General features: G+C 36.8%; 1 protein-coding gene across 2 annotated transcripts in view; it reads right to left on the bottom strand.

Annotated features, from left to right (window-relative positions):
- The window catches only part of LOC145537088 (plastin-3-like), a 45455-nt gene that overhangs the window by 12773 nt on the left and 5662 nt on the right, over nucleotides 1-27020 (bottom strand). For both annotated transcript variants that reach the window (XM_081567696.1, XM_081567697.1), the window contains exons 3-8: nucleotides 19396-19559; nucleotides 13411-13540; nucleotides 12547-12679; nucleotides 8541-8622; nucleotides 7601-7766; nucleotides 5551-5693 (exon numbers count right to left, since the gene is read on the bottom strand). In XM_081567696.1, coding sequence (XP_081423822.1) covers nucleotides 5551-5693; nucleotides 7601-7766; nucleotides 8541-8622; nucleotides 12547-12679; nucleotides 13411-13540; nucleotides 19396-19559 — 818 coding nt within the window. The remainder of the gene's footprint in view (nucleotides 1-5550; nucleotides 5694-7600; nucleotides 7767-8540; nucleotides 8623-12546; nucleotides 12680-13410; nucleotides 13541-19395; nucleotides 19560-27020) is intronic.

Consider the following 27020-nt stretch of genomic DNA (forward strand, 5'->3'; position numbering starts at 1 on the left):
AGGTTATCTCCTAAGGAGTAGGGCATTACAGTTGTGAAAGTGCTTTCACTTACAACTATCTACTAAGGGTGCAGAAATAATTTGTATGTGCCTTCTCCCTATGCACTTGAGAAAGACAGGTGAAGAGTAGACCCCAAAGAGTCTGTAACTTACTACCCCAAAAAGGGGCTTTAGGTGAAAATTTGAATGTGAACATAAATTGGAACTTCCTTTTCACATTACCCAGAAATCCTCTTCTTTTTAAAACTATTAAAAGCAGAATATCTTTTTAAAAAAATATCAAAGGAGAATTTTTTACAATATTCATTTAAAAATAAGATTCCCTTTCCAAAACAGCAGAATACACTTTTTTCTCAAGTGTACACGGAACACTCTCCAGGACAGATCACATCTTCAGTCACAATCATCAGGAAATTTAAGAAAACTGAAATTGTATCAAGCATTTTTTCTGAACCACAATGCTATGAGACTAGATATGAATTACAGGAAAAAAAAAAAACACAAACACATGGAAGCTAAACAACCTGCTTCTAAATAACCAACAGGTACTGAAGGCATCAAAAAGGAAATTAAAAATACCTAGAAATAAATGACAATGAAAACATGACAACCCAAAACCTATGGGACGCAGCAAAAGAGGGAAGTTTATAGCAATACAAGCCTACCTCAAGAAATGAGAAAAACATCATAAACAACCAGACTTTATGCCAAAGCAAATAGAAAAAGAAGAACACACACAAAAAAACCCTGAAGTTAGTAGAAGGACAGAAATCGTAAAGATATAAATGAAAAATACATGAAGGAAACAATAGCAAAGATCAATAAAACTAAAAGCTGGTTCTTTGAGAATATAAAATTGACAACCCACTAGCCAGACTCATCAAGGAAAAAAGGGAGAAGACTCAAATCAATAAAACTAGAAACAAAAAAGAAGTTACTACAGAACGCAGAAATACAAAGGATCATAAAAGACTACTGTGAGCAACCATATGCCAATAAAATGAACAACCTGGAAATGGATAAGTTCTTAGAAAAGTACAACCTTCCAAAACTGAAACAGGAAGAATTAGAAATCACAAACGGATCAATCACAAGCACCAACATTGAAACTGTGATTTAAAAATCTTTCAGCAAACAAAGGCCCAGGGCCAGATGGCTTCACAGGTGAATTCTACCAAAAGTTTAAAGAAGAGCTAACACCTATCATGCTCAAATTCTTCCAGAAAATTGCAGAGGAAGGAGAACTCCCAAACTCATTCTATGAGGCCACCATCACCTTGAGAGCAAAACCAGACAAAGATACCACCAAAAAAGAAAATTACAGGCTAATATCATTGATGAATATAGATGCAAAAATCCTCAACAAAATTTTAGCAACCAGAATCCAACAGCACATTAATGGATCATACACCATAAGCAAGGGTGATTTATCCCAGGGATGCAAGGATTCTTCAACATATGCAAATCAATCAATGTGATTGACCATATCAATAAACTGAAAGATAAAAGTCATACGATCATATAAATAGATGCAGAGAAAGCTTTTGACAAAATATAATACCCATTCATGATAAAAACACTCCAAAAAGTAGGCACAGAAGGAACCTACCTCAACATAATAAAGGCCATATACGACAAACCCACAGCGAGCATTCTTCTCAATAGCGAAAAACTGAATGCATTTCTTCTAAGATTAGGAACAAGACAATGGTGCCCACTCTTGCCACTATTATTCAATCTAGATTTGGAAGTCCTAGCCATGGCAATCAGAGAAGAAAGAAAAAGAAATAAAAGGAATCCAGATTGGAAAACAAGAAGTAAAACTCTATTTGCAGATGACATGATAACATAGAAAACCATAAAGATTCCACCAGAAAATTACCAGAATTAATCAATGAATATGGTATAGTTGTAGGATATAAAATTAACAGAGAGAAATCCCTTGCATTCCTATACACTAACAATGACAAATCAGAAAGGGATGTTAAGGAAACAATTCCATTCACCATTGCAACAAAAAGAATAAAATACCTAGGAATAAACCTACCTAAAGGGACAAAAGACCTGTATGCAGAAAACTGTGAGACACTGATGAAACAAATCAAATATGACACAAACAGATGGAGAAATATACCATGTTCTTGGATTGGGAGAAATATTGTGAAAATGACTATACTACTCAAAGCAATCTACAGATTCAATGTAATCCCTATCAAACTACCAATAATATTTTTCACAGAAATAGAACCAAAATAAGTTGCAAATTTTTTTTTTTCAAAATAAGTTACAACTTTAATGGAAACACAAAAGACCCTGAAAAGCCAAAGCAATCTTGACAAAGAAAATCAGAGCTGCAGGAATCAACATTCCTGACTTCAGACTATACTACAGATCTACAGTCATCAAGACAGTATGGTACTGGCACAAAAACAGAAACATAGACCAATGGAACAAGATAGAAAGTCCAGAGATAAGCTTACACACACCTATGGGTACCTTATCTTTGACAAAAGAGGCAACAATATACAACGGAGAAAAGACAGCCTCTTCAATAGGTAGTGCTGGGGAAACAGGACAGCTACAAAAGAATGAAACTAGAACACTTCCTAACACCATACACAAAAAAAAACTCAAAATGGATTAAAGACTTAAATATCAGGTCAGAAACTATAAAGCTTAGAAGAAAACATAGGCAGCATGCTCCTTGACATAAATCACAGCAAGATCCTCTGTGACCCACCTCCTAGAGTAATGAAAATAAAAACAAAAAAAACCCTAATAGACCTAATTAAACTTAAAAGCTTTTGCACAGCAAAGGAAACAATAAACAAGATTAAAAGATAACCCTCAGAAAGGGAGAAAATAATTGCAAATGAAACAACTGACAAAGGATTAATCTCCAGAATATATAAGTAGCTCATATAGCTCAATATTAGGAAAACAAACAGCGCATTCAAAAAATGGGCAAAAGACCTAAACAGACATTTCTCCAAAGAAGACATACAGATGGCCAAGAAACACATGAAAAGATGCTCAACATCATTAATCCTTAGAGAAATTCAAATCAAAACTACAATGAGCTATCACCTCACACCATTCAGAATAGCCATCATCAAAAATTCTACAAACAATAAATGCTGGAAAGGATGTAAAGAAAAGCAAACCCTCCTATACTGTTGGTGGAATGTAAACTGATACAGCCATTATGGAGAACAGTATGGAGATTCCTTAAAAAACCAGGAATAAATACCATATGACCCAGCAACCTCACTACTGGGCATATACCCTGAAAAGGATCCATGTACCCCAATATTCACGTGTGCTTAGTCACTCAGTCGTGTCTGACTCTTGCGACTGCATAGACGGTATCCTGCCAGGCTCCTCTATCCATGGGATTCTCCAGACAAGAATACTGGAGTGGGTTGCCATTTCCTTCTCCAGGGGATCTTCCCAACCCAGTGACTGAACCTAGGTCTCCTGCATTGCAGTCAGACTCTACCGACTGAGCTACGAGGGAAGCCGAACATTCATAGCAGCAGTATTTACAACAGCCATGACATGGGAGCAACCTACATGTTCATCAACAGATGAATGGATAAAGAAGATGTGGTATATATACACCATGGAATATTACTCAGCCATAAAAAAGAACGAATTTGAGTCAGTTCTAGTGAGATGGATGAACCTAGAGCCTGTTAAAGAGAGTGAAGTCAGTCAGAAAGAGAGAAACAAATATAGTAGATTAATACATATATATGGAATCTAGAAAAATGACACTGATGAACCTATTTACAGGGAAGGAATGGAGACATAGATATAGAGAATGGACTTGTGGACACAGTGGGGGAGGGAAAGAGTGGGACGAATGGAGAGAGTAGCATCTATATATATATATATATATATATATATATATATATATATATATATATACACACACACACACACACACACACACTATGGAGTGTAAGATGGATAGCTGGTGAGAAGTTGCAGTGTAGCACAGGGAGCCCAGTCTGGTGCTCTGTGATGATCTGGAGGGATGAGATGGGGAGAGGGGTAGGAGGCCAGAGAGGGAGGGGAATGTATGGCTGATTTGCGTTGTGGTATGGCAGAAACAAATATAACATTGTAACATTTTTAAAAATATATTTAAATTTAAAAAATAGGGGCAGGGTTGAGGTAAGAAATACAAACATACATAAGAGTATATAACTACCCCCAAGAACTGAATGCCTGAAGGAGGGAGCACATGACAGAAGAGGAGCCAAATAAGAAAGGGAATGGGGAATCCTGAGGCCCTTTCTCTCTAGGCCTTTACTAACACAGATCCACTGAGGCCTGGGAAAGGCAGTTAGGAACAGAAGTCATGACTGCCGATCTTTTCGTACAGCATGTTGAACAGTAGGCAGAATAGAAAATGTTAGCACTGTAATATTTAAACCCCTTTCCACAAAATGAAAGCTAGACTTAGTGCTGGTGCTCTTACTTGGCTCAGTCTCTCTACTGAAATCTACCATCAGGGCCTAGAGGCAACAAGGTTGGGTGATAAACTCATAGGATTTTCCCTCCTTTAAGCTGACCTGAAGTCTCCATGTTATTATGTCCCTGTCAAGTATTTAACTAAACGGTTAAGGCTGTATATTGTCACCCTGCTTATTTAACTTATATGCAGAGGACATCATGAGAAACGATGGGCTGGAGGAAGCACAAGCTGGAATCAAGATTGCTGGGAGAAATATCAATAACTTCAGATATGCAGATGATACCACCCTTATGGCAGAAAGCGAAAAACTAAAGATCCTCTTGATGAAAGTGAAAGAGGAGAGCGAAAAAGTTGGCTTAAAGCCCAACATTCAGAAAACTAAGATCATGGCATCTGGTTCCATCACTTCATGGGAAATAGATGGGGAAACAGTGGAAACAGTGGCTGACTTTATTTTTCTGGGCTCCAAAATCATGGCAGATGGTGATTGCAGCCATGAAATTAAAAGACGCTTACTCCTTGGAAAGAAAGTTATGACCAACCTAGACAGCATATTATAAAGCAGAGACATCGCTTTGTCAACAAAGGTCCGTCTAGTCAAGGCTATGGTTTTTCCAGTGGTCATGTATGGATGTGAGAGTTGGACTATAAAGAAAGCTGAGTGCAGAAGAATTGATGCTTTTAAACTGTGGTGTTGGAGAAGACTCTTGAGAGTCCCTTGACTGCAAGGAGATCCAACCAGTCCATCCTAAAGGAGATCAGTCCTGGGTGTTCATTGGAAGGACTGATGTTGAAGCTGAAACTCCAATACTTTGGCCACCTGATGCAAGGAGTTAACTCATTGGAAAAGACCCTGATGCTGGGAAAGATTGAGGGCAGGAAGAGAAGGGGACGACAGAGGATGAGATGGTTGGATGGCTTCACCGACTGAATGGACATGGGTTTGGGTGGATTCTGGGAGTTGGTGATGGACAGGGAGGCCTGGCGTGCTGCGGCTCATGGGGTCACAAGGAGTCGGACACAACTGAGCAGCTGAACTGAACTGAAGTATTTAACTAAACAGTTACCTTGATGTCAGCACTAAAATTGTTGATTTTCTGCCAGCCTGAGTTTTCCAAATGAAAATTTGCCCATCTAAGCAGAAGCTCTTCTGGAGATAATTTCATAAGCTCCTCCAAAGTCTCACCATCTCGAAGTAAAGCAGCCAAGGCTACAAAGGAAAAAAAGAAAAACCCAACCGATACATTATATGGTAACAGTCATTACATGTTTATTGAGTCTTTTGACACTCTGTTAAGTAAGTAACAGAGGTACAAAAAGTACTGTGACCTAGTTCCTGGTTTTCAGGTACTCACAGTCTAATAATAAAGATAAATGAAAGTATATAATGAGTTATAAGATGATACAGATAGAAACACTTAATTACAAGAATACACAGCATTACATATTTTAACATCTTGATTATTCATCACATTCCAAATACCAAGTAAGTTCTAGCTTTAAGTTGAACATTGTTACATTATGTCATATATTTACATAAACTATTCTTAAATAATATTAAAATCAGAGGCTTGGGGGAGTATGTTTAAAACTTTGGAGCCTTTTGATTTAAAGAGTATTCAAACCCTATGGTATTTATATTTAAGCATAACTAACTCTTGAAATGTTAAACCTGGTTTTTTAAATTAATTTAATTGGAGGCTAATTACTTTACAATATTGTAGTGGCTTTTGCCATACCTGTTTTTAAAGAAAAAGAATTCAACTTTACATTGTCTATAGCACCTAATATGTAAAGGTTCCTCAACACTTTTTTGTTATTGAATTAAATGTGCAGAAGAAGCCAAGGGTTTTTGGTTAAATATCCCCAGAGATAAGAGGTAGAAGCTTGGGCATCTGCACAGAGAATTGTCTAAATTTAGGTACTGTTTTTATGGAGAAGTTGTATAGTCCTTATGCAATAATTCCCTCCCATAGGATAAAAGGAGATTTACACTGAACAAGAAGACTAAAACTGCCTGACTTCCAAAGAGGTCTAAGTAATATCTCTAATGGGCAAACTTCATCTTTCATAGACTCCACTTCACACCATGTCACTCTGGCACTGAGGGATTTAAGTAAAGGCAGAGGCAACATTGTCACTTGTACAGAAACCTCCTCATGCTCTCCATCTCCAAGTCAAAAGGCTGGAAAGGATTAAACAGCCTGACCTCCCTGCACCTGAGACCTTGTCAGAGATAAATCATTTGACTTATTACATGAGCCAATGTAGTTTAATTTTGTTGTCTTCCTTTCCTTGTTCAATGGACTTTAACTCTAACAAGATAAACACTGCTCTGAAGAGGCTAGCAACTAGAAAAATTTTATTTGTTTAAATACAGCCCACTTTGAGTGGACTGAAAATTTTAAGTATCATAAAGTCTTGGATAAATGTGCAGAATAGGACTGTTGACAGGTATTGTGAGACCCTGAAATACTGAGAACTCCCAATATATATTCTTCCCCCAAAGTAACTGAAGATTGATATGGTGATTTCCGGAAAAAAACGTGAATATTTGGAGTGATGCTTAATATTTTAAACTTCAAAAGGAGAGGACAGTGTAGCACTTCCTAGGACCTTAGGACAATTGTATCACATATGCTTACACATTCTACAAGTCTATGATGTGATATCAAACCCTATGCTATAAAAACGGTGCTTCTGCTAATTCAGGAAATATGAGACCATCAAGGGCAGGTTAGAATATTTTTGAAGAGTCTTAAATCTATAATAGAATAGAAAAGGTATTAAAATTAATAGGAGATGGTGTGCCTGAGGGTGGTAATGGGGTGGGGACTATGTGAGTAGAGCAGAAAAGAACTTTGCACAAATTCCTTAAACTCTCTGGGTTTTCATGTCTTTATTGTGAAATGAATTCTAAAGAGCCAGACAAATGTTAATTACTACTAAAGAAGAAAGTTATAATTAGGCTGTTTTCCTGAATAACACTATAACATTACCTTCTGTTAATTCTAATTATCATCTAATCACCTCAATTAGGTGAAAGCATGACAGTCTGCATGACTAGAAAAAAATAACCAATAAACAATTTTCAAGATCATGACTGTGTTTCATTACCTTCATTCCTGCTTAATTCAATGTCAGCAAACAAACCGATCTTAATGATCTGCCACAGCAGTCCCAAAACCAGGTGAGGCTTCCCAGCCCTCAAATCCTCTGCACCAATGTTCACAACATGACATCCAATGGCAGAAGCTGAATTCAGTGCCAAGTTCAAGTTTTCCTGCAAGACAGCCAATTTATAACACTTGCTTCTTGACCTTTCTGTTTTTTTACAGTCTTTTTCTCCCTTCACTGAAATAACACTCAGTAATGACATTATGTATTAAGTTTACCCATACATGATCCACAGAAAGTAATATCCAAGCTTTGGTGTTAAAAGCATAGCTAAAACAAATCTATCCTCATTTTTATAGTCTTTTCCAGATTTCCAAGGCAAGTTAACAGCATTTTTAGTTAGCCTCGATTGAAAGATACCGACCCTAAAGGAAAAGGCTGAGTTACTAGAGTAAGTATATCCATGTGGGTTATGTGTTGAATTTTTTAAAATGCCTAAATGAGAGGTCTACTGAATACACATGAGAGTTCTAGAAGTTCTGAATCTCCTCATCCCAAGAGATGGCCTTGCATGAGGAAATACTGCTATATAACGCCCTAATACGAGATGGAAAATAAAAGCCTTCTATTCTTCAAGCATGCTAATTAACTAAGAGCTTAAACATGCTTGCTTATTTCTGTATGTTTGAACGCAAAATGTAATGAAAAGAATATAGGGCTTTGCAGTTACACCTGGATTTGAACTTTAGTTCCAGCACTATTAACCTTGGTACAGCTCTGAAATCTTTCTGCATCTCAGCTTCTATGAAATCTGGAAAATAATCCTCAACTCAGAGCTGTTGTAAGAATTAAATGAGACAATGCAAAATGCAGAGCCTTCAGTCTGTAAAACAGGTCCTCAAATAATAGTTTCATGGAAGGAGAGGAGAAGAGTGCATACCTGAATGATGAATGGTGTGAGTTTCTTCTTGTTGATTGCTCTCTCATCAATTGTATCAGGAACTGAAAGGTTGATCATTTTACTGAAACAGAAATTTTAAAATAAGTTGACTTATTTTTTAAATAATCCATAAATATTCACAAATATTTTAAGGCTTATTATAATATCTATCTCATGTAATCTGAAAAAAAAGCAATGTATGACTTTAGTCAGGTTGATCAAAAAACCATACATATAAAAATGCAAATAAAGGAAAGACCAAAGTGCTTATAGTAGTTGAATATTTCTGAGTTGGGGATTGGGGCATATTTTCTTATTTAATGTTTTGTACTTCTCACATTCTTTTAGAAGAATGAATTACTTGGATATTAAAAACTTTGTTGAGTAAGTGTTAAAAACAGATAATATCCCACATTGGAACTGAATCTCTCTGTTAGATTATATAATGTATAATTAAAATGATTTCATCTACAAAGACTGAAAATTAGTTGAGCATGAGATTCTTTCATTCACCAAATATTTATTGAGTACCTAGATGATGCACCTGGAGAAGGCAATGGCACCCCACTCCAGTACTCTTGCCTGGAAAATCCCATGGATGGAGGAGCCTGGCGGGCTGCAGTCCATGGGGTCACTGAGTCGGACACGACTGAGCGACTCCACTTTCACTTTTCACTTTCATGCCCTGGAGAAGGAAATGGCAACCCACTCCAGTACTCTTGCCTGGAGAATCCCAGGGACAGGGGAGCCTGGTGGGCTGCCGTCTATGAGGTCGCACAGAGTCGGACACGACTGACGCGACTTAGCAGTAGCAGTAGCAGATGATGCACCAGGTACCATATTTGGTGCTGAAAATACAGTGATAATATCGATAGAAAGAAAAGTTGTATTAATTAGGGCAGGATCTGACTTAGAACAACCTCATTTGGTAAAATTTGGAGTTAGACTCTAACATTTTAGATGTTTATACTACTGTCCTAAAACAAGTTATTTTGCATAGAGAAAACCGTGCTTATTTCCATGCAAAATTTAAATATTAAATAAATAGTATCATATGAGTCTCTCTATTAAAATATATGGGAAATTATTTCTTTACAGCCTATAAGTGGCAAGTAAAAGGGTATCTCACATTTTTAGAAATCATCTTTTTAAATAACCAAAATGACCGTATTGGAAAAAAACAAATTTTATATATTGTACACTGTCATCAGAAATATACCCACTGTACTGTTCTAAGTGTTCCAATATGTACTTACTCAATGCTCACAACAAATTTCTGAGCAAGCACAATAATATGGGGATCATAATGGATGGATCCTGAAATGCAAAGCAGTCAAGTACCTTTTTTTTTTAATACTTCTTCCCTACTATGGAAAAGGTCAGTTTTCATTTCAATCCCAAAGAAAGGCAATGCCAAAGAATGCTCCAATTACCGCACAATTGCACTCATCTCACACACCAGTAAAGTAATGCTCAAAATTCTCCAAGCCAGGCTTCAGCAATACGTGAACCGTGAACTTCCAGATATTTGAGCTGGTTTTAGAAAAGGCAGAGGAACCAGAGATCAAATTGCCAACATCTGCTGGATCATCGAAAAAGCAAGAGAGTTCCAGAAGAACATCTATTTCTGCTTTATTGACTATGCCAAAGCCTTTGTGTGGATCACAATAAACTGTGGAAAATTCTGAAAGAGATGGGAATACCAGACCATCTGACCTGTCTCTTGAGAATCCTGTATGCAGGTCAGGAAGCAACAGTTAGAACTGGACATGGAACAACAGACTGGTTCCAAATAGGAAAAGGAGTATGTCAAGGCTGTATATTGTCACCCTTCTTATTTAACTAATATGCAGAGTACATCTTGAGAAACGCTGGGCTGGAAGAAACATAAGCTGGAATCAAGATTGCTGAGAGAAATATCAATAACCTCAGATATATGTAGATGACACCACCCTTATGGCAGAAAGCAAAGAACTAAAGAGCCTCTTGATGAAAGTGAAAGAGGAGAGTGAAAAAGTTGGCTTAAAGCTCAACATTCAGAAAACTGAGATCATGGCATCTGGTTGTATCACCTCATGGGAAATAGATGGGGAAACAGTGGAAATAGTGTCAGACTTTATTTTTGGGGGCTCCAAAATCACTGCTGAAGGTGATTGCAGCCATGAAATTAAAAGATGCTTATTCCTTGGAAGGAAGGTTATGACCAACCTAGATAGCATATTGAAAAGCAGAGACATTACTTTGCCAACAAAAGTCCGTCTAGTCAAGGCTATGGTTTTTTCCAGTGGTCATGTATGGATGTGAGAGTTGGACTGTAAAGAAAGCTGAGCGCCGAAGAATTGATGCTTTTGAACTGTGGTGTTGGAGAAGACTCTTGAGAGTCCCTTGGACTGCAAGGATATCCAACCAGTCAATCCTAAAGGAGATCAGTCCTGGGTGTTCATTGGAAGTACTGATGTTGAAGCTGAAACTTCAATACTTTGGCCACCTCATGTGAAGAGTTGACTCATTGGAAATGACCCTGATGCTGGGAAGGATTGGGGGCAGGAGGAGAAGGGGACGACAGAGGATGAGATGGCTGGATGGCATCACTGACTCAATGGACATGGGTTTGGGTAGACTCCGGGAGTTGGTGATGGACAGGGAGGCCTGGCGTGCTGCGATTCATGGGGTCACAAAGAGTCAGACCCGACTGAGCAAATGAACTGAACTGAACTGAACTATGGTTTGTTACTAGAGAAGGAAATGGCAACCCACTCCAGTATTCTTGCCTGGAGAATTTCATGGACAGAGGAACCTGGTAGGCTACAGTCCATGGGGTCACAGAGTCAGATGCAAATGAACACACACACACACGGTTTATTACAGGATATTAAATATGGTTCCTTATGATATACAGTAGGACCTTATTTTATATATAGTGTACTTTATATATAGTGTGTGTCTGCTAATGCAAAACTCCTAATTTACCATCCCCCCTTTCCCCTTAGGTAACCATAAGCTTGTTTTCTATATCCTTGAGTCTGTTAGTTTTATAAATAAGTTCATTTTTTTCAGATTTCACATGTAAGTGATATCATGTAGTACTTGACTTTCTTTGACTTCACTTAGTATGATAATCTCTAGGTCCATTCATGTTGCTGCAAATGGCGTAATTTCATTCTTTTCATGGCTGAGTAGTATTCCATTCATCTTTTTTATCCACCCCCTGTCGACTGACATTTAGGTGATTTCTGTATCTTGGCTATTGTAAAACAGTGCTGCTATGAACACTGGGGTGCATGTATCTGTTTTACTTTTAGTTTTCTCCAGACATATGCCCAAGAGTGGGATTGCCGGATCATATGGTTACTCTATTTTTAGTTTTTTAAGGAACCTCCATACTTTTTCCTATAGTGGCTGCACCAATTTACATTCCCACCAATAGTGTAGGAGAGTTCAAAGGGGTCAGTGTCTTGATTACAGTTGCGCAGCTACTGAGAGGCAGAGCCTGAAAAGGAACCAGGCAAACTGATTGTAGAGCATGCTGTTAACCACTGTGTTCCACTACCTCAAAAAAGAGGTAAATCTATTGACAGCTGTTGATAATCTTTCACCTTTCTGGCTGAGACACTGTTGGGTCTAGGGCAGCAGCAGTGACAAACATATGTTTCAGAAATAAGTAATTGGAGATTGAAAAGTGACAAGTGGCCTGTTTTTCTCTTTTGGAATTTATGGTACTTGAGAATAAAGAGATGCTGACATAAAAGGATTAACGAAGTTGAAATGCTTAGCTTGCTCAGTGATGAGAAGAAACTGGAAGCTGAAAGCTCCTCTAGGAAGAGGTGTCCAGTATAAATGACTGAGGTTTAGATTCACCTTTGGTGGCACTTTCACAGACAGACATAAAGATGAAATGGACAGAACCTAGACAATTTTCAATTCTAGTTTTTCCCCAAGAAGAATCTGTCAGGCATCCAGAAACGACTGTATCAATTACATGGAAGACTATTCTTGGAAATCTTACCAAAGCACAATTCCATCACCAACAGCTTTGAACAGGTCATCAGTATTTGGGTTCATTGGTATGACGTGTCGGCAATCTGGATCATTTTCCAAAGCTTTGTTTATCCAGTTAACAAAAGCATATTTTTCTTCCTCTAAAATTATGTGGAATAAGACATTAGTTTATTCTCTAGGTTAAATATTTGACTTTAAAGCCTGAAATAGCTGTTCATGAGCACTGCAGTCAGTGTGTCATAAGCCTGTGTTATCCTCTTTGGAAACCCAAACAATTGAATGCAACACAATAGTTCTTAGGAGCTATAAAATTAACAAAGAAATAGAGCAAGGTCAACTGATATTTACAGAAATTACAAAATTCTTAGAAGTTAGTTACAAAATTCTTTAAAAATTCTATTTATATTACCACAGATGGTGCTAGGGGTAAAGAACCTACCTACTGATGCAGGAGACAAAAGAGATGTGGGTTCCATCCCTGGGTCAGGAAGATCCCCTGGAGGAGGGCATGGCAACCCACTCCAGTATTGTTGCCTAGAGAATCCCATGGACAGGGGAGCTACAGTCTATAGGGTCGCAAAAGAGTCAGACACAACTGAAGCGACTTAGCACACACTGCTATAATAAAGCCTATTATTGTATCATGTGTTGCATCATATCAATATTGTGCACATATTGTATCATGGCTCTTACAAGCTAACAAAGTTATATAATAAATACCTGTAATGCTCTTATGGCAAGTATTAGCCCCAGTCCAACTACAGATCACAACAACTTCAACTGTATTCTTACCTAGGAGGCAGGGTTTTTCTAGAGCTTCTCCTTGATATTACAGCAGGCACCATATGTTGTTCACTGTGTTAACCATTACCTGAGTAAGAATGCTGCGTTCCTTCACTGGACAGCTCTGAAGTTCCTCCAAGAGCACAAATCCCTTCTTTCCTGTTGATGGCTTTGTGGAAGGTTTTGGCTATATCACTGCTTTTTACCTCTTGGAAAATCTATTAATGAAAACATGTTGCAGATTCACAATTTTCAATCTGGCACAACTATAAGAATATTGATCTTCTTTTATATGCTGGTAACCTACATTCTCCCCACAGGTGATGAGTGTTAAAAGATAAGGCAAACTAAGCTTTGAGTTTTTAAAATGCTAAACAAGTACTTCAATACTGCTACCAAAAATGAAGCACCAGAAATCAACTGTACACACTTGTCAAAAACATCAAATGCCACATGCATTGAAATCTGCTTTAAGCCAAACACTAGTGTAGTTCAAAGGCATAGGTAAAACTGTTAATTTTCTAGAACAAGGAAGACTCTGTTCTTTTCCTGCAAAGAAAAGACTGAAGGATTTCCCCCTTCTTTAAGCACAATACACAGTGCAAAGAAATATGGAAATTTTATAGCTCAACCAAAAAAACTATTTCTTATCCTGGGGTAGCTTGGTAACAGCTAGAACAGAATAATAAGGGGGGAAATATGCTTAGTTGGCAGCAGAAGATGAATACACCCAGAAAAGAGGCTTTTTGGTGATTTTCTTTTCACAATAAGGCACAAAAGCAGGATGGGACAAAGCAAATTTCACACCCTACTCGAACCAATTGACTGAATGACTGGACATTCCAAAGTTCTGCCTATGTTAAGTCTGAAATACTGGAACTTACCTAACCTCCAATGTGTTCCTGAGCTATCAATGTGCATGGCTAAATTAGCCACCACCAGAAAAACAAGAGCAAGATGTAGTATTTTCATAAAAACTCATTTAAAAGGTGTTTGGAACACAACAGGCTTATTGAAGGAAACTTAGAGCCCTAATGGAAAAGTCACTGAGCAAATAGAAGATAACCCAAAGGCCTTTAGCATTATTGACATGTACATACTTGTACACACACCTCAGGAGGGGTAGCCTATATGTGAAGGTCACAGAACAGAGTGGTGATATCTAGCAGTTCAGGCTGTGTCTGTGAGAGCAGGCATGAGCAGAAGCTGAAATGCAGCCCACGCTCCCCTAAGCAGGCGTGGGGTCTTGTGCAAGACTGTGGCAGGCAGAAACACGAGTGTCTTTTCACATTTAGTCTTTCCAGGAGAACACCTTTTTGTAATTAATTGATGGAGAGAGAGTGACTTTTGTAACCAGTAGGAAAGTTGCTGCAACTCTGTCACAAAGTTATCTTTTCCTGTTACCATCCTTAAATCCTGGCCTTCCTTGGACTTATAAACCCAATTTTATTTAGGAAAATGGTAAGCATGAAGTTTTACAAAATCAAGCTTATTCACTTTGCATAGCTGCGATTTTGTGCTATGTCTGTAATTTCAGAGGTGAACTTTTAGAATGGGTGTGTGTGTGTGTGTGTGTGTGTGTGTGTGCCCGCGCGCGCACCTCCATCTATTTATGTATAATATATAGACACACACATACTGACTACCAATGAAATCACTCTTCCTCCTCTCTGGCCATTATACTGACTCCTATTAAGTATCAATAGTGTGGATCTGACTCATGCACTCTGGGTAATTTTCAAATTATTAAAATCATTTTTACTCACACTCTGATTCCAACCAACTGGAATTTCATTTATTTCACTTTAACATCCAAGCCAAGGTTATACAACAAATGGTGGCTTGGGAATGTAGCAGTTTTCATTGTGATACATTTTGTTCAAACAGGTCCCTCTTTGGTAACTATCCATCAGCTCAGTGAAAAAGCAATCTTCACTATCCCACCTCATTCTGAACTCTACTTCATTTAGTAGAACAGTGTCTAGTAAATTAAAATCCAAAATCTAAGTCTTTTCCTCAAGACTGAGATACTATAAATCACTGGAATGACAAAAAAGCTCCCAATGTGACTGCTTTGGAGTTACCGCCTCAGAATGACATATGAAAACTTATTTTGCTTATTACAATTATTTCTGTCTTAAGTATCATTACCTTCTAAAATTAGGTTGCTTCCGTGATCACAATTTCAGCTGAAAAAATCCAAATTTGTGTACATCATGCAAAAGAGGAGTAATATAAATAATAATCATTTAAAAAAAGAATCTCTGCTTTACAATATTCTATTACTTACATAGCTCTACTTAAACCCTTGATGCTTGGGAATGACATGTTGAATGCAAAGATGCAATTAAATTAGTTACATTTTCAATTGTCTTACAAAATTTACATGACCTTGCTTTTCTAAATATCTTTAAATAAATTCTTCCAGCCGAGTGCAAATTTGCAGTTTCATAGTATTTTCCTCTGTTCTTTAGATTTTAAACAAATGTTAAAAGATAGGAGATGACTGAAGATTTATGTATTTGTTCAGCGGATTCACCACGTGAGAATGAACACTTTCTTTTCTAGTAAAGAAATCTCTCCAGTGGATGATAAGGCAGTTTGAGTATAAGCCTTGGCTTAACAAGAATCTCTGAAATCAGAGAAAACACCAGGCCAACTACTGTGCTGGAGAGTTGTCAATGAATCTTTTCAAAGCTGCCTGTTGTGATACTAACGAGCTCACTGTTTCATGCTGTTTTCCCTCCAGGAGGAGGGACTTGCTTTATCATGTATGAACAAAGTCCTGGTGTACACTGCTCTCTCTGGTTCTATACATTTTTCCAGTCTCTTTTATGGAACATATATGTCCTGTATCCCTTTTAAAAGTGTCATCACCTTCCTAGATCAACACTAGTGGCCAAACCAAAGCAATGCAGAGACATAGGAGTTTAAGAAGCAAAGATTTCAGAAAGAATTGCAAAAAAATATGACTGGCTTCCAGCGTTTGAGGTTTGTTTCCAATATAGTAGGTTTGAGTTTTTACTTTTTGGGAATCTGTTGTAGGCCTAAACTTAGTAATAATAGGAAGAGAACACTGCCCATTTAATAAATAGAAATAACTACCAACAACTAACACTTCTATAGTTTTTGCTATATACCAGGTACAATTTTAAGCACTTTGCTTATATGAAGTTACTTATCTCTATGATATACCGGTCTTTTTATAGATGCAGGAAAATACCTTACTACAATCTAAGAAGTATAAAAATCTAGTAACTTAGTTTTGAAATACTCAAGAGAAACAAGATCAGTTAATATATATTTAATTTTAATGTGTGAAGTTTAGATATAATTTAGGGACTCTTTTCTGCCATATATATATATATATATATTCTTCTCCAAAATTCATACAGACATTTTCTTGGTAGCCTGGTTTGCAATTAATACCTTTTAAGCAGCAATTTAAATAAAAACCAAAAATCTAACATGCAAGAACATGTTTATTTCTATTTCCTTATGTTAATCCCTGACAGGAATAACGTGCTTCTGTTAGGGGAAGCACACTGACTGAAACGGCCCATCCTGGCCAGGCACCATAATAACCATTTGCATGAGTTGTTTTACAACAGGAGATCCTGGTAAGGAACAGGGAACTAATAAGCCACCAGCAACCAGAAGAGTTCAGAAAAGGTCAAAAGGGAGACACCACATGTCTGACCACCTTCCCAGAATCCTCCTCTCTGGCATCCATCTTGGCTGAACAAGGCATGCACCACCAGGAAGGACTCTGAGTCAGAATGACTGGCTAAAAACAACCCGGAAACTAATCCCATCACCATAAAACCTGAGACTTTGAGCCAGTGGCAGAGCTGTCCTCCTGGGTTCCCTTACCCTACTGCTCTTCACCTGGGTTCCCTTTCCCAATAAAATCTCTTGCTTTGTCAGCACGTGTCTCCTCAGACAATTCATTTCCGAGTGTTAGACAAGAGCCCAGTTTTGGGCCCTGGAAGGGGTCCCCCTTCCTGCAACACTTCCTTTTTCTCAGATAACTAGGATCTACCATATTTTGTCTAATGATTTGTAAGAGGTTTCATTGATGACAAGGCAGATGGGAGTGGACAGATGTCCGCTTGGTTAATCACACACCCATCTTTCTTTCAGTACAGTCATGGTGGTATCATTCTGAAACTTCAGGTGAGTTATTTTACTGTCATCCTTTCCAATTTTTTGAACAAAGAGGGGTAACTGACAAAGCCACTAGTTCCCTGTGTAATGTTAGGCAAGTCACTTCCTTTTTGAGAAACCCAGGCTTTTTTTCTTTTAATTTGAGAAATGAAGGAGTATAAACATATTGATTTCTTCCAATTCTAAAATATATATATTTTAACCAACAAGGTTCTCATTAGTATTTTATTTTTAAAAAAGTCCTGGGTGATGCCAAAATTATGATGCCTATTATTCACTTTTTAAGAAAATACTAGGTTATTCACAGCCACAAACAGCTGTGTGGAATCAGCAACATTTCAAAATGTACAAAATTAAATATTTCCCTAAGATGATTTTTCTCAAAGACAGTTTCATAACCGTCTCCTTAAAAATACTGGCACACTGCACATCTTGATTATTTAAGTCTGTTCTTTCTAGTTGATTAAAAAATTCTGAGCAGCAAACTATATCAAAAGTAAGCAATCGTAGTTCACCACCACTCTAAGCTGCTTTAAATTCACAATTAAACATGCAGTTACAAGAGGACCAAGTTATACATCAGAGGACATGCAAGTGCTCACATTGCAAGTCAACTGCAACTTACTATTGAACACAGGATTTAAAACAAAAGGCTTTGGCAATAACTGGAGACAAAAAATGGTGGGGAGGAAGTCAGTATTGCAAAAGAAGATGGCAAGAACTATAATAGCATTATAATTCTGACCATTGTGCATTTTAAAACAGTAATGCTCCCTTCCTCCCTGCTCTGCCCCCAGACAAATGCTATCAGAACAGCAGACATCATTACTTAGTCAATTTGCTTCTGGAACTTTCCAGGTGTTCTAAAGGGGCTAATTCTAATAGGAGAAAATATATCAGAATTTCACTTGCTGTATTGAGCTGTGGTTACTGATGGGAGTATATGTTATCATTTCAGGTGTCTTGGGGCAAAAACGAACCCTAGAAAAGATAGGAGTGCTAGGAAGTTTGTGATAATATTAGGCACTAATTACTATCTGTAATACACATAAGGAATGCCAAATAAGATCTAGTCAAACTCAGTCTTAAATGAATAATAAAAATGATGAACTCTTAAAAGTGTTCTTAATTGAGGAAACAGCTATTCTTTAATATCTATCTCAAATACTTTGTCAGTGAATATGGATGGGAAATGTCCTATGTCCAGAAAAATCTTGACCCCACTAGCTAGCAGCTAAAAGCATTAAATTTCAATAATGAGTACCACGCACACACTCGCTAAGCACCGAGTATAGAACACTAGGTGCTTGGGGGTAGAATTAAGAAATCAGCCCCTAACCTTGAAGAGTATTTGATGATACTAGAGAAGAAAACAAGAATTTTAACTGCCTCTTCCAATGGATTAAAAAGATATGCTTCTAACTTTTAATTATCAAAATCATCATCCTAGGGAAAATGGTACAGTTAAACACTACTACCACAAGATTAGCAAACATGTTTTTAATCAGAAAGTTGAACTCAGGAAGCTTCCAAGACTGTGAGTCAGGGTGTATCATTAACATTCGGGACTACGCTGTTCACCTATAGAAAGAGCACTTCAAGGATGTGATTTCACACCTGAACAATGTCCTTTAATAATGCCCCCCTAAGGAGACTGTTCACCTTACACAGTAAGCAGAGTGTTATATTTTTGATTCTGTCAGTGTTTTTTTCTCAGTTCTTGTTAAGATATTCTAATGGCTAAAAGAATGAACTAAATGTAGTGGGTGAGATGAGAGAAATTTTATTAGTTATAACAGTACTACTATGATATATTTAGGAACTTAATAGGACTTATTACTAAAAGACCCCACAAGACAAAGAAGCAATCATTACTTCTAATAATGGTAGGTTTTCACATACTTACATAAACAAATTCGTCAAAACTTATCTTCCCATCTTTATTCCTGTCACCATCCAGCATGAGTTTTTGAATAATTTCTCTCACTTTATATCCAGGTAATGGCATATTAGCTTCCTTGAAAAGCTCATGAAGTTCATAGTTACAAATGAATCCATTGCTGTTGAGGTCTTTTTGATAAGGGAGAACAAGCAAAAAAGGAAATAAGTTAACCTATAGAGTATTTTTCTTCATTTTAGGCTCAGTTCTTAAAGCTTAAAGTTCATAAGCTCAGCTAAATACAATATTATCCTTTCTTATTGTTTGCTACCTAAAGAGGTTTGAAAGGGAAATGCAAATTTTAACTGAAAGGGCATGGCTTACATCATGTTTCTTGTATTTTGAACTGTATATGTAGCTTAGCTTAAAAATAGCATCCCTAATATTAGGAAAGCATAGTTGTCTAATAAAATTATCATTAAATCATAAAGTTGACAGGACTTCAGAATAGATTATACACCAATAAAACACTGCCATGGTATAAAACAATTCCTACTGTAGCTATCTAGGAGTTTTATGATCCATATTCTCCTCTCTGTCAAAGATAACAGTTTGTGATTAATGCTAATTATATTATATAGAACACCTGAAATTATGCTATCTTCTTGAGTGCCAATGTTTTCAAGAGTTAATGTAAATAAATGTTAATACAAAACAAATACAGAGTTCATAAAAATAAATGCAGTCATAAGTAATGCAAATGTTTAAATGAAGTCTACAAATAATTAAAAAATTTTTGTGCTTTCATAATTTTAACAGAGTGTATCTAAGTGCTGATAATGCTTATTCTGAAACAATTAAAAATGGAAAAAAAACTGATCAATTGCTAAAAGTTAATTTATTGGAAAATAGGGCTAATGTCCTGAGGTGTAATTTTTTAGTAAAGACAGTTGGACTTTCACCAACTATTTCATATACTTAAATGTTCAGAAATGCTTTTTATTGCTTAGCTCCTCCACTGATTTTCATATATAAATTTAATTATAATAGAGGGAAACAATCTGAATAGAGAAATGGCTCAAGATGATGCCAATACCATTCAAGAAGATATACTATGAAGTTAATCTATTTGATATATTACTTAAAAACTGTACCAAAACAAAAAATAAAACAAAATTGCACCAGATACCATTCCTAAGATTGGAGATACTGCAACCAATGAAACACAGTCTTGCTAGACAAAAGCTCACCTTCTCATGACAACTAATAAGCAAGTAACATATAGCATAAGTGCTATGAAGAAAAATAAAGAGGGTAAGGGGTTAGAATAGGGGCTATTTTGCCCTCCATGGAACATTCAGTGCATAAAGGCCAGGAATGCTACTAAAAATCCTCCAGTGCATATGACTCCCACTCACATTCCCATCCGGCAACACAGAATTGTGCAGCTCAACTTGTCAATAATGCTGACGTTGAAGAACCCTGGGTTATAGTGACAGGGGGATATGGGTGATGATGGGAGTGCTATTTAGATAGAATCATCAAGGATGGCCACTTTGATGAGGTAATATTTGAATGAAGACTTACGTGAGGTAAGAAAGTGAATCATGTGGCTATCTGTGGGGGGTGGATTTTAGGTAGAGGAAAGAGCAAATGCAGTCTGTGATGTGGAAGTGTGCCTGACATGTTTCGGGGACAGCAAAGATCCAGTATGACTTGAGCAGGGTGAGCAAAGGAGAAAATGAGAGAGGAGGTCAGGGAACTGATCATGGAAGCTCTTATAGGCCATGGTACACACTCTGGATTTTCTTCTAAGTATGATCGAAGCAAAATTGATATTAGCCAGTGTGGGCCAATTATTAAAATATTAAATCCCCTGTATGAAACCATTTCCCTAATAAACTGAAAGCTGATGAAATTGTTATGTTTAGTTTTAATGAAGTATATGATTCTAGAGTCAAATATTCTTAAGCATAGATTACCATATTTTAAATCTATCAATTAAAATAATCATACTTTTAAAGCATCATCACTAAAGTACCCAACACTTCTGAAAATCACTAATAGTTCCTTCAAGGTAAAGTACTTGATTCCCCTTAGGGCACATCTTCACTATTTTTGCTTTGAATGTATAAAAGGCCATACATCAAACACTTTATTAGTAAGTGTTTATATGCAGAAATTAATCCAGCAACGACATCTGCAGTTGCTAAAAAGGACAAAGTAATCCACATAGCACTGTGGTAGGATTTTAGCAACTTCTGATGAATGAAATTCTTGGGTTTAAATACACCTTTCCCCATGCACATACCAATCTGTTTCTCCCATTTTTTTAAAAAAGCGAAAAGACAACTCAGTTCTAGGGAGTGTGACAAAGTGAAAGATACACAGCATACACAACAAGAGGGAGTAATGTGACACAGGCTCTAACTACATTTAATTTTCCCAAGTCATCTCTCCAGATCATAGTTTTCTCATCTGTAAAAGGAGGGCTTCATTTGATCTTAGAGATCAAATGATCTCTAAGATCCCCTTTTAGCTCTAAAAACTGGAGATAAAAAACCATCATACACATGAAAAACAAATATAGAGTAAGAGCATTCTGACCATTATTAAACCTCAGTATCCAACCACCATATTCCTTCATTTTATTATATCTATAGAGAAGGAGACGGCATATTCCTTTTGACTATCGAAACTCTGTCCACGCTAGCAATTTCTGATAGAAAGATATTTTAAAACATGCTCTGACTTTCCTCTGACTTCTGAAGTGACATACCAGAACATAATTTAATTGTGTTACTTACTCCATCTTAGACCTAGCATGCTGTTCTTTTTGTATTCTCAGTGATATAATAGAAGTGGAAGGCAGAGATGTTTATTTTTGTATTTATTATGCTGGAGAACTATAATGAATTCAAAGCTACATGAAACTGACAAAGGCACTGAGTCTAGTCTGTCTGGCAGTTTCTTTGCTTTAGGTAGAAGAGAGGTGCAGGCAATGGGGGAACTATCACTTGTGTGCACCCTCTCTGAAATAACCTCTCTTGAGCATTAATTAGAAGCTCACTGATGTGATTAAAAGATGCCAGGAAATAGCCACCCTAAAATATAACTAGCATAAAATAACCACATGTGGAAATACCATTTTGAAGTAAGAGAAGTAATAACAGATGCTTTCAGCAATGGACAGAAATGTTTTAAAGGGGGTCTGGAGGAATATGAATTTGTCATTACCTGACAATCTTACGAGATTGTAAAAATCTCTTGATAAAGATTCTCCTAAATCTTTCTCCAACCCCAGTATGTAGCACAGTACCTTGCATAGAATAAGCAGAGGGAAAAAATTATTTTTGTAGAACCATTGATCCTGAAGTATTTTTAAATTAATTTTTATTGGAGTATACTTGATTTACAATGTTGTTGGTTTCTGCTGTACAGCAAAGTGAATCAGTTTTATATATATATATATATATATACATATACCTACTCTTTTTTAGATTCTATTCCCATGTAAGTGATTACAGAATATTGAGTAGCATACACTGTAGGTTCTTATTAGGATCCTCAAGTATTAAACCAGGAAAATAATGCTCTAATCTAATGAGCATTTTAAAAACATAAATAAGCAAACAACAATGAGCAAAAAATGAAGAAATAGCACTGATAGACTGAATGGCACTCCGTCAGGAAACCCTGAGAACAGAAATATCCCTTAAATAGCATTCAATCTCATTCCCTTTGTTCTAATTCTGTCCCCATCCAGCAGCCTTCAGATCTGTAATTTGGTTTTCTAAGTGAACACACCCACCAAGGAGTATCCAAGTAGACTACCAATGATGGCTGTCAGGTCAGGACCTCTCTCTCATTCTAAATGTAGAAACCTGCTTCGACTTTATTAAGAAAAACTGTGCACTTGCATAGCATGAATCAACCTCTAGAGCAAATCGAGTCCTTACTCTGTGGCAGGCACAGGGCTAGACACCAAAGATACAGAATTAATCAGACAGAACGTCTGCTTTTTACTTGAAACTGTGGCTTCAAAATCCTTATAAAAATCTGGAGTTACTTGGAATCTCTCTCCTGTATCTTTCCTGATATGGGAAAAGAATAGTTGACCATGCGTCATCTTCTTCTACATATTTGTAAAATTTTACCTACTGTTTCTCCATATTTTAAAAGCAGAGCAAGCTTGTACTACCTCCTGAGATCAAAGGCATTTTAGTGTTAGTACTAGTAAATTACTGCAAGGCTTTCTGTCTCTAAATCATACCTTTTGAAGAAAACAATTTTAATTTCAATAAGAAGGCAGAGGGAGCCTTAAAAAGCAGCTTGAAATTAATTTTAGAAAATCTCCCAGCTGCTAAAGTACTTGAAAGACAAAACAGGGTGCAATTACTTTAAAAGAGTTTTAGGCTAATTTTATTCCCAATCTCCAGCCAACACACACACACAAAACAGTTTTAACAACTGGAAATCACAACCTCCTGGCATGATGGTAGTTCTTTATTTTCGCATTAAAGCTGTCAATATTCTGGAGGCCCTTTCTGGCTCATTTGCCCCTTCTTCATTAACTACCCATTGGCATGGGGGTGGAACAAGTTTTGCATTTCGAAAACTCTTCTGTTCCAGCATCCTATTTTTGACCACCCGATAACGTAGACATTATCATACAGCCTATATTATTTAGAGAATTTTCAATGTTTCTACAAGCACGGGTCTCAACTTTTCAGTTCAGAAAATATGGTCAGCATGGGTAGACACTGACAGGCTGGGGAGGGGAGGGGAGAAGAAACTCCACCTAACTACTGAACAAAGTTCCCGCATAGAGTCGAGAGCTAAATTTCAAGAAATGGATCAAGTGTTCTATTTTTAAAGAAATTGCTATACTTAAAAAAACACACAAAGATGCTCCCAAGGGTGTACCAGAGAGGCCTGTGTCTTTCATACTGGCTGCTGAATTCATCAGAAAGGAATTAAATGTTTTTAACAACAGATTCTGTCTGTCTGTCTGTCTATGATGACACGTGTAGATTCACATCTGCACTTAAAAAAAACACAAAACCTTATTATGCTCTTAACAAGTATTATTTTAGATGCCAGTACTCTCCCCAAACCCTCCCCCCAAGTAACCTTAAAGTAAATAAACTCATTATACAGCCATGTTCCTGCAGAAGTTTGAATCACACCAAGAATGCATATCCTTAAAAGGAAATGTTTTCCCTCCCCTTGCATCCTGTTATTTAAGCTATTTTCAGTACTTGTCTGGAGAAAGCTGAGCCAGAATTCAAGTGGTTTTGATTTTAGCTGCTGTTTTACACTGCCCATGTCCAGGTGGAATGTGGTGTAATCTGTCACTTCAAATGCATCTTTTGGGGTGCTACTTTGTCTTATAAATCTGACAGTGAGAAAAACCTGGGTTTCCCTTGACTCTTAGGTTGTGTGTGTGTGTGTGTTGCTTTATCCAGCCTTGATTCTGTCTAAATCTCGTGTCTTTCTTTATAAACAGGTCATATGTGTGTGTTCTCATCTGCAATACATATGCAACTTCTTTACTAACCCACTGCGGACAGTGCTCATTAGGACTTAAAGAAGAAAACCAATCAAGTACAGATGCACATCCTTTACAAAATGCTGTGTTTAAAAGTTCCATTTAGTTTAACTGATAAACACCACAAATTTTTGCATTAAAAAATGACAAAAGGAATCTATGTATCTAGCAATAATGGGTTTATACACACACACACGATCCTGACCGCCTGTGAAAGCACACAACATATTAATTTAAAAGACTCAGCCAAGAAACTTGCACAGAAGAATTTGGATTATATTCCATCCTCAGATCTAAGCAATAAAGTTGAGCTTTCATCAGGCATTAAAACTTTAGAAAAGGGAGATGCTAAACATCTCCAGATGCTTAGATAAACACGGATTTTGCCTTTCACAGCTTATATCTTTTGAGGTAGCTCACTCCAGCAAATACATATAAGAGGCAGTTTAATGAGTCCCAGCTAACAGTAGAATAGAGGTTGCTACCGAAGAGTTCATCCTAATGGTGGATCCCCAAAGGTGGAAGTCAAGTACAGCTGAAGGCTGGACAAGATTAGAGGGCTGGAGACCAGGCAATCAAAAATGTTGTCTATCAACTGTTTTCCAACTCAAAATTGGCCATGACTTCCCACCTGCTGCCACTTCCCCACTTAAAAAATACACACACACGCACATTCTCACATACATGTATGCTCCTGCTCTTACCCAACACACCTATAATCTGTGCACCTATCTTCCACACAGTCAAAACACAGCTTTCAGACTATCTTGAGACCTTAATTTCCAATATTCCATCGATAATTAACCAGACAGCACAGTGAAAGAGCACTGGTCTATTTCTTTATTTTTTTTGGTTGGGCTGTAGTTTTTATTTTTTAAGCCATAATTAAACAAATATGCACTGGTGTCATTTTATTGAATGCTAAAAGTAAATTAAATGAAACCACTGTACTTTTTGTCACATCATCTGGATGTGGTTTTTATATACTAGAGAATATCAAGTAACATGAAATCACTTAACTTCCTGAGATGAGAAAATCTGGTATAGCTACAATCACCATAACCAAAAAATTTTGGCTTAGTTTGGTGGGCATCCTCAAAGGAATATACCCACACTATTCCTAGTCACTTATGAAACCCCATTATTCTTTAATTTCAAAAGTGTAGAATTCCTGTTTTGTTTTGTTTTTTAAAGCAGAGTGGCTACTGCTTAGGAGAGAAAAAAGTCAGATTAAGTGTTTGCAGGACTAAAGCCGGTCTGAGCAGTTCTACATTATATGAATTTACCTTTATGACAAGTAATCATTCAAATGACCTCTAGCTTCCCTAACAAGATTAAAGTTTCAGAATGTAAAAGACATTTTCTACTTGGTAAAATATTTACTTCCTAAGTGTTCCGAAAAGCTTTATATATTCTTCTTTAGAATGAATTCATGCAGCCTTGCAGCATTTAAATTAAAACAGAAACATCATGATGTAAGAAAAAATGAGAGCCAAGGCTTCTGCTATCCCAACGAGAAATACTGGAAACAAATATTGAGAAAATGAAAATAATTAAATGAAAATATACTGCTTGGAACTTAACATTAAGCAGGTGCAGAAAGTGAATGAAAGGAGAACTTTAAATCTTAGTACTCGATTTTTATTGCTAGTAAAGAGAATTTTAAAGCACTATTAATTGATTGAACAAAACCCATGATTAGTGGTAATTACAGAGATTTTCTCCATACACTATGATTTTGCTGAATTTCTAAAGAGATAATCAAGGCTATTATTGTTAATAGATGGGGAAAATCATACAATGATTTCCATATTTTGTCACAATTGAACTGAGATAAAGTAGTCCGCCCTTACCTCCCCATAAGAAAGAATTGTCCTTGTCAGGAAAATAAGTTATGGAGCTTGTTTTTAAAATCAAGTTTTCCTGAATGAAGGGAAAAAAAAGGGATTTCCATAATACCTTTGATAGTTGCCTAAGGGCTCTGTAAATAAGAACTAAAAACTACAAAGATTTTAAAGGAAAATCTAGATTCAGCTGGGTCTTTAAACACTTTTCTGAAAGACTATACACAGCTTTTAATATGCTGGAAAATACAAATTTT

This window comes from Giraffa tippelskirchi, chromosome X (assembly GCF_054371585.1).
Source record: "Giraffa tippelskirchi isolate mGirTip1 chromosome X, T2T-mGirTip1v1.2.pri, whole genome shotgun sequence".
In the NCBI taxonomy this organism is placed as follows: domain Eukaryota; kingdom Metazoa; phylum Chordata; class Mammalia; order Artiodactyla; family Giraffidae; genus Giraffa; species Giraffa tippelskirchi.